Source organism: Thamnophis sirtalis, unplaced genomic scaffold (genome assembly GCF_051295495.1).
Source record: "Thamnophis sirtalis isolate CommonGarterSnake01/CBP01778 unplaced genomic scaffold, rThaSir2_p1.2 scaffold_2, whole genome shotgun sequence".
Lineage (NCBI taxonomy): Eukaryota > Metazoa > Chordata > Lepidosauria > Squamata > Natricidae > Thamnophis > Thamnophis sirtalis.
Window position 1 is genome coordinate 27288266 of NW_028261382.1, and position 13341 is coordinate 27301606.

A 13341-nucleotide genomic window follows, 5' to 3' on the forward strand; every position below is an offset into this window, starting at 1 on the left:
TAAAAGTACAGTAGGTACAGTAGTAAGTTGAAGTGTTATGTTATTTATTCTACTGTATCAAAGAGCACCAAAGAAAGTAATCCTTTTGCCCTTCTCCTCTCCTTCCCTATTCTGGGACCCGCCCCACAGACTAGGCCTCTGTCTCCCAGCCCACTCCCTGTTCTACAGAGACCCTCCTATTTATTTATTTATTTGTTTGTTTGTTTGTTTATAGGGTTTGTATGCTGCCCACTCTCGAGAGACTCAGGGCGGCTTACAGATAAAAAAGGAAGGGGGAACAAACAAAAAATTAAAAAACAACATTAAAATTCCACAACATTCATAGCTTAGGATGGGGCTGGATAAATCAACAGCCCCAGGCCTGCCGGAACAGCCAGGTTTTGGTCGCTTTGCGGAAGGGTAGTAAGGGTCCGGATCTCCACGGGAAGATCGTCCCATAGGACTGGAGCAGCTACAGAGAAGGCCCTCCCCCGGGGAGTCGCCAGCCGACATTGACTGGCAAATGGAATCCGGAGGAGGCCTAGTCTGTGAGATCTTATGGGTCTCTGGGAGGTAATTGGCAGGAGGCGGTCTCTCAGGTAGCCAGGTTCTATACCATGTAGGGCTTTAAAAGTAATGACTAGCACCTTGAAGCATGTCCGGAGACCAATGGGAAGCCAGTGCATCTCGCGGAGAATAGGTGTAACGTGGGTGTACCGAGGTACGCCCACTATCACTCGTGTGGCTGCATTCTGGGCTAACTGAAGTCTTCGAACACTCCTCAAGGGCAGCCCCATGTAGAGCGCATTACAGTAATCCAGTCTTGAGGTGACGAGGGCGTGAGTGACCATCCGAAGGACTCTACTGGACTGTGGACGAGAGCATCAGGTATTTCTCCAAGCGCCATCTGAAATCCCATAGGGTCCATCAGGCGCCTGGGGCAGAACCACCTAATCGGTTCCTCCTCCCTACAGTGGGGGATTGGTTTCCGAAAGTCAAGCCTCAGTAGGAAGTGATCAGACCATGACAAGGGCAAGATCTTAATGCCCCTCAAATCTAGATCACGTCTCCACTGCTCCGAGAGAAATACGAGGTCAAGCGTGTGATCCGCTGAGTGAGTCGGACCCTGGATTACTTGGGTCAAGTCCATGGCTGTCATGGAAGCCATGAACTCCTGCACCCCATCAGAGTGTTCACCCAGCGAAGGTAGGTTGAAATCCCCAGCACCATAAGCCTGGGAACTCTACCGCCAACTCGGCTACTGACACGAGGAGCGAGGGGAGGGCTGTTGCAATGCTGTTGGGAGATAGGTACGTTAACAACAAGCCCGCTTGACCCTCAAGATCCAACTTCACCAACAGGGACTCACACCCGACAAACTCTGGAGCAGGGATCCTACGAGAAACTAATGACCCTCGGATGATGACAGCCACTCCCCCACCCCTTTTCTGGGGTTGCGGCTGATGGAGCATCTGAAACCCTTCTGGGCACATTTCAGCGAGAGGGACTCGTCCCTCTGGGCCCAGCCAGGTTTCAGTAATACATGCCAGGTCTGCCCCCTCGTCTAATATTAGGTCCCGGATGAGGGGAGCTTTGTGAACCACAGACCTGGCATTTAGCAGCAACAGCTTGAGACCAGGGCCCTGACAACTCTCGCCATCTGGTCCTGGAGTGGAGCTAACGCTAGACTGCAAAGCCCTTCAAGCGTCAGGCAGAGCTCTCGGGTTGCCCAATCCAGTTCCTCCCAGGTTCAAAACTACGGAGGGGATGGGCAACCCCAGAGCTCTGCCTGACGCCCGAAGGGCTTTGCAGGAAGAACCATGGCTTGAGGCGCAAGGACGGTCCTGGCTGTGGAGCGCAGGCCCAGTAAAAGCCTCCCGTTTGGTTCCATCCTCCTCCTCCTCCTTACACAGCCTGCGCGATGCTGCAGCCCTTGGCCGAGAGCTGCTGCCGACGCTGTTGCAGACCTGAGGGAGGGAGAGCACGAAAGCAGAGGCAGGGCGCCAAGCTTTGGTTAAGGCAGGCAAGGGAAACCGCGAGCCAAAAGGAAGTCTTGCTGGGAAGACGCGGTAGCAAGGCTTTAAAGGGCTACCCCCTCCCAGCCAGCCAGCCCATTCCTCTCCCCGCCACCATTGTGTCCAACAGGCCAGGCGTCTTGCGTTTATGGCAGACATAAACGCGAGATGCCTGGCCTGTTGGGACACAGCGGCGAGAACGTCCCAGCCACCTCCGCGCGCCGCCGCCTCGTCCCCCCTCCTCCTCCAACCCCACCACTGTGAAACACACACACACACACACACACACACACACACACAAATTCCTCACAATAAAAAAAATTACAAATTAAATTACACTAAATTTGAATTCCCCCTCCCTCCGTCTGATTCACATACCTTTTCCAGCTGTGGAAACTCTCTAAAATCTCCTCTTGTCCACCCAACGTAAGCATGCTCAACGTAAGCGTGCTCATAAGGCATGATTCACTGCTCCCAGATCAGGAGGCGGGAGAATCAGTGCCTCCTTTGCATACGAAATTTTTTGCTTCATTTTGTAGTTCAGGAACTTCTGTGTAGTTTCTCTCCTTGCCCTTTTTTCCTTTTGTGGAATACTCTTCGAGATACCTGAGCGTAATCATAATTTAGTCCACCTTCCTGGGTGCTTACCTGGCCCTTCCTGGCTTCTCATTCTGGACTCTTGGACTCTCTTGCAATTGTTTTCTGAATCATTGGGCTTCCACAAAAGGCAACAACTTACCTGTCAGAAACCACTTAGCCAGGATGTCGAATGCAAGAATAGCTCCCTTACAAGGAAACCCCCAAAACTACAGAGCTAGAATATGAAACTAGAAGCTTTGAAAGATACCCGTGGCCTGGGACACGCAACAGGTGGCCTGAGATTTAGCTGTTTAGCATAACAAGGGTAAAAGCTTTGGGTAGGACTGTAACCCAGGTAAACAATAAATATTATAGGCATTATTAGTGGGAGGGCAAGGGGTGTGTGGGACTTGGAGGCTTTCAAAGCCTGGGTCCTTCTATCTTGGTATCGAAATAAAAGTTCCGTTCTGTTCCTTCCCCATTTACCTAGTTAACTCTAATTAGTATTCCTAAGGAAAGAGTATTGGGCCCCTGGGAGAACCTTGGGGTACCCCACTGCCTACTTCCCTGCATGTGGAAGGGAAGTTCCATTAAGGCAGGGGTGTGGATCATAAGTCCTTCCAAATATGATCTCCAGAATCCCAATAGAGAGGATGTTTGAAGAGAGTGGCTGCTTTGGCCCTCAGCTTCCCTATAGAGTGGAAGCCCTGGAGTGCTGTCCACGAAGTGGCTGCCATTTTGGAGTGGGCAAAAATCATTGCAGTTACTTCCCACTTTCAAGACAGCAGCATAAATCCTCTTGTCGTGAAGGCCATGCATTGGAGCGGCTCTTTCCTGAAGAGATCTACTCAAAAGATTTGGTCCAGGGGTTAAGGGACAGGGCCAGAAAGCAAGAGATGCAGAATTCTAATACACCTTGGGCATGGAAGAAAGATGACCAAAACCAGCCACCCCATCTCAGCCCAACTGACCTTACAGGGTCCTTGCGGGGAAATGAGGAAAAGAATGTGTTGGATATATCCACCGCTTGGAAAAAATAATAAAGGTGGGATAAAAATAAATAAAAGTGAGCAATGACCGGCAGATGGGGATGAGGCCATGGGACCCCAGGAGGAGAGGAAAGCAGGCCCAATACCTTTGGGGACCGAGTGGGGCTGCAAGCAGTGCCCAGGGGGTCTCAGGGTGGGGGAGGTCTGTGGAAGGCCACATCTGGGCTGGGGAGGTGCTGCAGTGTGGGCCCTATTTGAGCCTTTAGGTTATGTTATCTACCTTTTCAAACGGGGCATCTGATACTAAGTGGACCATGTGACAAGTTTAGAGTTTCAAAAAATGGGATGGGTTTGCAGAGCACTAACATTCAGAAAACCCCTATAAGTTATTTATTTTGTATGACATAGTAGAAGACAGTGATGGGCTGGCTGCTAAAGCAGGGTCATGGCACACACTTGAAAGTAAAGCAGGAAGATTGTAATTGGGGTGTGTGTGTGTCTCTTTGGCAAGAACAAAGAATGCTTATCAACAGGAAATATGCATGTATAAAGCCTGTAGCAATTATGGGTGGTTAGAAAGTTGATAAAAATAACAAGGATTAGACAACTTGCAGACCTCAGCCAAAAGTTAGCAATGGAGATGGCCTGCAGCAAATGAAATGTCTATTAGAAAACTCCTGGCACATTCATTAGCCAAGGCTTAGACCAATAGAACAAATTGTAGAATTATTGCTCAAATGTTTATTAGAAGATATTTCTTATTATTTCACCTTGTCCCGCCTTCTCCTTTAGTGAAAATGTATAAATGTATAAATCTTTCTGAATCCTTTGTTCTTGATTCTTGGCCTTTTGACCAGGAACCCTTTTCCTTGGAATACTCCAATAAAAAGCAATCAGAAAACCTCCACCTCGTGTCTGGCCTCCATCATTGGCTTCGGCACCAGGCTCAGACCCGAATTGGGGACAACAATCTGGGGGCTCATTCTGGGATTCCACGCCTGGATTCAATTGGAAGGCACCAAAGACTACCAGAGGGGGGTCCCTGGATGGGTAAGACTTAGGGGCTGAAAGGTGTGTGATTGCTCTGAAATAAAACTCCCAGTCGGTGACCAGGACTGTGTGTTTCTGCACCGCCAGCTGCCCTCAGAGCTTATGAGTCTTTTGACAGTGATTGAGTACTCTGAAAAGCAAGGGGTTATGCAGAGATCCACGTGTCCTACTGGGTTGACTGAATGCTATGAGCCACTGTCTAAATGAAAACCCAGCCTGGGAAAGATCCTTGGTGACTCCTTAATTGAACTCAAAGGCTGAAACCCTGAAGAAAAGCGAGGAGCAGGACCTGGTGGAGGAACAGAAAGAGGCAAAATGTGGAGGAAAGGTAAGGACTGGACAGGAGGTGTCCCAGGGGATTGGAGGAATTCACTTGAGATCCGGCTTTGAAATTGGAAACTGGTAGCAAAAAGGAATCCAGTCCAGGAGCAACAGAGTTGCTAAAAGGGAAGCTGCCCAAAGATTTGCCGGTGGGTTGTATTTTGCCTCAATCTGAGATATTAGGAGGATTAGATATAGGGATCAAAGGCAGCCTTTTTCTCATTATTGTATGTCTGTCTGGCGTCAACTTCCCTTGGACAATCCAGGGGATTTTTGGCCATTTCAGGGACCTCATAATATGGGACTTATTGAGCAACTAAAAGCAATATTGCAGAAACAAAAGAATAAGGCAGAGATAAAATATTTGAGTTTATTTGTGAAACTTGTTAATAGTCCATTTCTGTTAGAGGAGTGTAGAGGTAGTGTATATATGTTTCTATGTTGTGTCATTTCAAAGACTTGGGAAAGGAGCAAAACATTATTTTTTATTTTACTTTAAAAAAAAAGGATTTGGGGAAAAAAATGGAGTGGCTTGTGAAAGTTCCCTAAAATAATGATAATAATGGTTGATTTGCCTGGAGAAAGTATGAAAGGAAATATTTGTATGTGGATTTTTTATGCAAGCAGTTTGAATGGAGGATAAATGTACAAGTACACTGATGTTTAAATGTTTGTGTGCGTTGAGTCCCTATCCCCAGACTGTGAAAGGGGTTAATTATTTTGATTCCCTTTGTTATAAAGAAACCCAGAGCTCGTCCGGTTAAACTAGTCTGCCACCTGCTACTTACTGAAATGAGACACCCCAGACAAGGAGATCCCAGTAAAAGGGGGGAGCTGAGGAACAACATGATCAAACAGAAGAATGCCCTCCTGCCATTCATATGATTTTTCTCAGCAATGGATCTTTTCATGTTTATAAAGGTTTCCCCTCAGATTAAAGTTCTTTCCACACTCCAGACATTTATAAAGTTTTTCTCCCGTGTGAATTCTTAGGTGGGTTTTAAGATGGTCTCTTCCTATGAACGATTTTTCACATTCTGGGCACTGGTATTTCTTCTCTCCTGAGTGGATCCTTTGATGCCTTTGAAGATGTGCATTTCTCTTGAAGGATTTTTCAAATTCCGGGCACTGGTATTCCTTCCCTCCCTCCTGGATCCTTTGGTCTCCCGAGGCGTTTCGGTTTCTCTCCCCAATGGATCCTTTGATGTTTATAAAGGTGGCTCCTCAGACTGAAGTTCTTTCCACACTCCAGGCATTTATGAGGTTTTTCTCCTGAATGGATCCTTTGATGTGTATGAAGGTTGCCCCTTTGATTGAAGCTCTTTCCACAATCCAGGCATTTATGAGGTTTTTCTCCTGTGTGGATCTTTTTATGTTTATAAAGGCTGCTCCTCCAACTGAAGCTCTTTCCACACTCCAGGCATTTATGAGGTTTCTCTTCTGTGTGGATACTTTGATGTGTATAAAGGCTGCTCCTGTGACTGAAGCTCTTTCCACACTCCAGGCACTTATGATGTTTCTCTCCTGAGTGGATCCTTTGATGTATATAAAGGCTGCCCCTCTGACTGAAGCTCTTTCCACACTCCAGGCATTGATGAGGTTTCTCTCCTGAGTGGATCCTTTGATGTAAATAAAGGCCGCTCCTCCGACTGAAGCACTTTCCACACTCCAGGCATTTATGAGGTTTTTCTCCTGAATGGATCCTTTGGTGGGCATGAAGAGTGCTCCTCCGACTGAAGCTCTTTCCACACTCCAGGCATTTATGAGATTTCTCTCCTGTGTGGATCTTTTGATGTACATAAAGGGTGCTCCGCTCACTGAAGCTCTTTCCACACTCCAGGCATGTATGAGGTTTTTCTCCTGAATGGACCCTTTGGTGGGCATGAAGAGTGCTCCTCCGACTGAAGCTCTTTCCACACACCAGGCATTTCTTCAGTTTCTCGACCCAATGGATCCTTTGATGTCTATAAAGGCTGCTCCTACAATTGAAGCTCTTTCCACACTCGAGGCATTTATGAGGTTTTTCTCCTGAATGGATCCTTTGATGTATATATAGGCTGCTCCTCCGACTGAAGCTCTTTCCACACTCGAGGCATTTATGAGGTTTTTCTCCTGAATGGATACTTTGATGTCTATAAACGCTGCCCCTCTGACTGAAGCTCTTTCCACACTCCAGGCATTGATGAGGTTTCTCTCCTGTATGGATTATTAGATGCGTTTGAAGATGCTGTTTTCTCTTAAAGGATTTTTCACATTCCGGGCACTGGTATTTCTCTTCCTCCTCCTGGATCCTTTGGGTATTCCGTGGTCTTCTGAAGGACCCTCTAACCACCAGGCATTTCTTTCCTTTCTCTCCCCAATGGATCCTTTGATGTCTTTGAAGATGGTTATTTGTTTTGAAGGATTTTTCGCATTCTGGGCACCGATATTTCTTTCCTCCCTCCTGGATCCTTTGGGTCTTCCGGCGTCTTCGGAAGGATCTTCCGTCCTCCAGAACTGTCTTTGAGTCTCCGCCCGTTTCCTTCTCTCCGCATCCGCCTCCAGGCCGCCGCCTTTCTCGGTGTCCCCCTGGGCTCATCCCTCCTGCAGCCCCGGAGCCTCCCGGCGTTTCCTCGCCGTCTCCCGGGGAAAGCGTGCCAGGACAGGTCAGGGCTGCTCCGCGGGGCACGCTCTCTTCCTCCTCCTCTCCGGCGGCGGTTCCTTCCTTCCCCCGCCGGGCACCTCGGTCCTTCTGCAGGTAAGAGAGAGAGGCGGGTCACGGCGGCGTCCCTTTCCCCGCAGAGGAGGCCCAGGCCGAAGACTTCGTCTCTCGCAGTCCCTGCGAACCCTGCCTCCTTCCCACCTTCCCCCCACCCCCGACTAGCCCTCGGCCTCCCAATCTTGCCCGCCTCCCTCAATCCCTTCAGGGCCTTCCCACTCCGGAGAGACCTCACTCCCGGACTGCGACTCCCAGAATCCCTGCGCCAAACCTGCATTATCCGGGCTCTTCTGTCGCCGATCCAGGCACCTTCCCCGTTCTCCGTTTAGTTTCCGGAAGTGGAAGCTTCCCTGTCTTTACGCTCTTCCAGGTAGGAAAGCCGAAGCTCCTCCTGTTCCTCTGAAAGGACCGCCCCAAGCCGTCCTCCTGCTAATCACCGCCGTCCCCAGAACGGCCAATTGGAGTCCGCCTTCCTTCAAAGAGCCAGAGGGCGCCTGCGCGTTGCCGAGGTTTGTTATGGTTGCCATGGGGAGATGGGCCGAAGGGAACCTATGAAGTTTGTGGTCCGGTCTGCTTCCCCGCTGCCCGCATCCAGTCAGGGGGAGATTGTGGTGGTGGTGGTGCGGCTTCTGGGTGTGTATTTCCCTTCCCTCGTCGGAATGTCTCCCCCCCTAACAAATGGGGTGGGGGCACCCTTCCTTTAGAAGGATCGCCCCAAAGAGTCCTCCAGCCAAACGCCGCCGACTCCAGAGCGACCAATCGGAGCCCTCCATTTTCAGTCAGCCAGAGAGCGCCTGCGCAGTGCCGAGTGAGGCTGGCGTGGCGTGGGGCTCCCTTTGATCTCTGCCCCCCATCCGGGGTCCCCTCCTTAGGCAAGGGGACTCCTGTTCCCCCCCTTTCCCGCTTCCTCCCCCCCAAAGACCCCTTTGCAAATCTGCAGGGGGAGGGGAAAATCCCCTCCAAGACCCCCCCCTTCATATGTGGACTCTCAGCCTCTTCTGGCCTCCAGGAAGGCCCCTTGAAGCCCCTTCCTCAGCTCCCCCCTACGTGCCCCCTCCCTCCCCAGGAAGAGGGGCCCGGGGCTGGAGGTCCCCCATCGCCTTGTGGGGCTTTTCCTGGCTAATGCATCGCCCCAAAGGCTGGAGGGGCTCCTGGTCCTGCTGCTCTCTTGTACTGCAGCTCCTCCTCGGCTGGGAGGCGATCCTGATGGAGCCCCACCATAAGTCTTTAACCTTAGATGTCCCCCCTCTCACCAAAAGCTACTTTTCAGATTTGAGCTTTCTTTCCTTCTTGACTAAGACTTTTTATTTTGTATGTGTGAACTTGTTTTTTCAGGAACTGCACAACAGAGTGTTCTGACTGTCTTTGAATACATCTGCAACTTTCAAGAAACACACCAACCCAGCTGGAAAGACTAATGCGGCCCATACATTTGTCCCTTGTGGAATATTTTTAGAATTTCTGTTGTTTAAACTTCTCGAGCAATCAGTGTGTTTTATCCTTTCATCATTTCTTTACTGACCCTGAATGTATGTACCATTTGACACCCCATCCTTAATAAATGCTTTTGTTTTGCCTTTTCTGGATTATTTGATGGTCTGTGTTTTCAGATGGACAAAAAAGCCCCTTTGCTTCCCTCAAAGTCTCTCAAATTCAGGTGATCAAGTTCTATACTAAACTTGGTGCCTGAGTTTGGAGATTAAGACTTGATTTAAAATGATCAATAATTAAAAAGTAACAGGAAAAAGGGCTGGGTGTTCTCATTTTCTTCCTGCTTCCCTCTAATTAGTGGCCAAATGGACTTTTCTGCTCTTGCAATACAACTCTGATAAATTGGCTATAAATAGAGGGAAGATTTCCCAGAGCCCAGGACCCCTTCGGACACCAAATTACCTCTTGGAGGGCATCTTCACTCTGATAACTGACAGTTTAACCTTCTTGGATGAGGTCATAAAGCCATCAGAATTCCCAAGGAGTTGACAAGTGGCTACCAAAGCTCACCTGCCCCACCTTTTCTACAGACACCATTGCCAGGCAAATGTCTTTATTAAGTGGCCAAACCAATTACTAAAGCTACTCATTCCTCATCTTTTTGCACATGGCAGATTATTGGAGGTAGACTGCCTCTGTCAAGGGAAACTCAACTCATTAACGTACCTCTGGATGAACTTCCCATTGCATTCCCTTTGTGTTTTCATCCTGTTTTATATTTTGTTCCATCATCCCAGGTGAGCTCATTTCAGTTTTCCTGCCTAGGTGGGAAACCTCCATGTGAATCTCAAAGTAATACAGCCATCCAGGAAGGGGAGGGGAATCCTGTCTCCCTTGAACAATTTCTGCCAAAAGAAAATACTGCATAGCTTAATTATTCTGAGCCCTCCAGGACACATGATCTACTTTTGGCCAAGTTCCAAATGTTGAAGGATTCAGCAGTTAAAGAAACCCAGAAAGAATCCAACTTGGATCCTATCAAAATTGCATGATTTCCTGCTTCCTTTTTCCCTACAATGTGTTAAAATGAGAGGAAATTCACTAGCAGGAACCATTGGCAGGAGATTCTCCTCCTTATGTCCTTTTTAACTGGAGACGATCTCCTTTTGTGCATGAATTCTGAATTCTTATATCCAGGAACAAGAATTTTCCTGCACGAAAATATATCCATGTAGTTGCTATTTAAAAACACACTTCAGTGAGTCTCACATGGAGTTTTTTTATCCATTTGGATCCTACCTTTATTATTTCTGCAATTGAGGTGGAGAAGATATGCAATAAAAGAGATTTGCAGCTCAGGGTTGGACTGAGGGCTCTTTGGAGCTCTCTTCCTCATCTCTTCCCCCAACAACAACTGTTTGAGATGGTAAGGAGGGTGATATAGGGCATCTGTCAGCTGATGTTAACAGTTCTCTATATCTTTCTATATGATGGTGTTGCATCCCAAACATTTCACTATCGGCTCCAGGATGATAAGCCACTTTGGAAATAGTTTTTGGATTTGTGTCCAACAACCATGAAAGAGAAATCAGGATCCTCTCAGGGAAGTTTCAAAGTGGTTTAGACATGGTGAGAGCCTACTGGCAGATGCTCCCTTAGAGATCGGCTGCTCAAAGGGGCTGCAATAGATTGGAGTCACTACGAAATCCATAAGGAAAAACTATCATTGTGGAAAGGCTACCTATTAGCACAGAGAGTGGGTGGCTGCTCCAGATGTTAGGGTAGTGAGGTTAGTTACGTTTCACATTAGGTGTCCTCAATGGTCCCAATAAAGAATATAGCAATAGTTGGATTCCTACTTACATAATAATTGTACCTATGTTTACTGTTGTTTCAGGTCCACTTTTCTTCTAGAGGAGGGGTCAGCATGTCAAGACTGACTAGCACTGTCACCTATATTCTGCTTCACTTCTACTTGGATGAAGAAAAGGGAGGGGGTGGGATGGAATGCAACCGTTTGGGAGGAATGGCATCCAAGCATTGTCACTTCCCGTGAGGAATTACTCCCATCACAAGGACATCCCAACCAGATTTCCCAGCATGGCTGGTTTCTTCCCATAACAAAATGAACAAAGTTGTTGATGGACATAATGGACCATGGGTGGCCCATGGGGAAAGGGGGAATGAACTATGAAAAAAGTTGGGGTACCCTTTTACCAAATAACCTCAATTTACTGTTGAAACTGATCCAGAGCATAAATTTTGATTTATGAATAAACTTTCTTCTAACCGAAATTAAAATGGCAAGGAGAATTACTACAGGCAGCCTGTGTTGGTTTTAAATTGACATTTGATTCCATTTTAGAAATCATTATGAGGAACTTGGAAAATACAGTACAAAGAGTGTTTCTCAATCAGCAATTTGTTGAAATGGGCAAACCATCCTTTTCAGAAAAGCCTCCCAGGGCTGTATTTTGACCTCCACCTTCTTTAGGGAGCACCTGCACAGGACCATCTCCTACATACACCTGCCTCAATCCGTACAATCCCCAATGTACTTCTCCTATATGCTGAGAATATGGCTAGTATCTCAGAAAGCTTTGTTGGCCTTTGAAGTGCCGCCTGAGAAAGCAATAACGTATTTTCAGGCGTCTCTTGCTTATGTCTAATGCTGAGACATAACAGATGGCCCTCAATTCATTGCCTCCCCCCGTTTATTTCCAAGAAGGAAATTCAAAGTACAAGATAGGTAGGAAAACGGTTCTAAAGTGAGGAATGTACCCAGGCCTCCCCCTAAACCAGAATGGCAGTGTTCGATAGGGATCTATGGGACCTAGCAGAGAGTCCCTTGTAGCAGTTCCTGCTGGAAGACACAGGGACCATTCAGAGAATCCAACTGACAAGAGTTCCGAATATCTGGGGATGGTCTTACATGATACCCACCTTTGGAAACTCACATAGAGGGTCGAGGGTCTTCCTTTCCTAAGGGACCGGGTTGAGGCAGGCCTGACACTTGAATTCTGCCACGACACACTTGGTCAAATTAGGCACAGAGTTGGAAGATCATTTAAGGGCATCATTGGAGTAATCTAGCAAAGAGGCTTCCCTTCATGAAAAAATGGATGACAGACTCAGGATTCATTTTACACTTTTATACAGCAGAAAAAGTACAAAACAGGTGATTTGCTGAAAGTAATCTTGCTCAGTTACATCAGAGACATGGACAATCAGTCAAACATCCCGTAATATTAAGCACAAACTTTGAAAAGGCGTAAAAGGAAAACGTCTGGCTGGGGAAAGGAGCCACGGAAACCTATTGCAAAAAGCTACAATTTGAGCCAGTTAAAATGCCTAGCATGTACACTTGAAAACGGTCTTCATTGTGAAGTTAGACAGTTGAGCGGGGAGAAGGTCCAATCCTCAAGACCTCTAGAGCCCGATTCCAAAGAAAAGCCACTAAATAACCAATCATACAAGGCGGTGGGGTGTAAAGAGAAAGAAGAAATCAAGGGGAAACACAGGGAAGTAGAGTGATAGAAAGGATGGAAAACCCAGACACAGAGTAGAAGATACAAGAAACACACCCAAGACTCAAGGAGGATTCTAATCCCTATATATGAACACTCAATAGACAGGGAGAAGCTGAATTACTAATGCACAAAGGTAACATATGATATAGTTGCTATTACTGAAACATGGGATGAAACTCATGACTGTGTTGGATGGATTGATTTTTAACCGGCTGACAAACTACTCAACGGGTGGTCCTTAATGGTACTATATGTACAGGGAGGGAAGGAATCAATGGGGTACCACAAAGTTCCGTCTTGGGCTGAGGACTTTTCAATATCTTCATAAATGACTTAAATGAGGAACTAGATGGGGGACACATCAAATTTGCAGATAATACTAAGAGGGTAGGAATAGCCAACACGCTAAATTACAGACTCAAGATCCATATGTAACACCTGGCTTTATTATCATTTTGGGGCCCAAATAACCACTAGGCCTTATTTTGGTGGAAACACAATTTTAGAGTGATTATAGGTTTCCTCTCCAGGGTGATGTGTATCAAGGTTTCCTCTCCAACCAAAGCTCTTTCCAGACTCTTTACATTGATATGTTTTTTCTCCTGAATGGATTTTTTTTTTTGAGAAATTTTTTTGTTTTAATTAAACAGAAAAAAAAATCATGTTTCGTTACATCTTGTTGAAGGCGTATCGATTGGTTACAAATACATTCTGTGCATTTCTTCCACAGTCCTTACATATACTTCATT

The 13341-nt window shown here is 47.0% G+C and overlaps 1 protein-coding gene and 1 long non-coding RNA gene across 2 annotated transcripts; one reads left to right on the plus strand and one right to left on the minus strand.

The window, feature by feature from the left end:
• Nucleotides 1–5289: 5289 nt before the first annotated feature.
• LOC148048538 (uncharacterized) lies at nt 5290–8042 on the minus strand. Its single transcript, XM_087704547.1, has 2 exons — nt 7903–8042; nt 5290–7664 (listed from the first exon to the last, which is right to left on the minus strand). Exons 1-2 carry the CDS (start codon nt 7906–7908, stop codon nt 6048–6050), a joined length of 1623 nt encoding a protein of 540 aa, XP_087560673.1. The 5' UTR covers nt 7909–8042; the 3' UTR covers nt 5290–6047.
• Nucleotides 8043–8128: 86 nt separating this feature from the next.
• Nucleotides 8129–9213, plus strand: LOC148048539 (uncharacterized). The gene is made up of 2 exons (XR_015695470.1): nt 8129–8264; nt 8967–9213. It is a non-coding gene; the product is annotated as an uncharacterized LOC148048539 (long non-coding RNA).
• Nucleotides 9214–13341: the final 4128 nt, after the last annotated feature.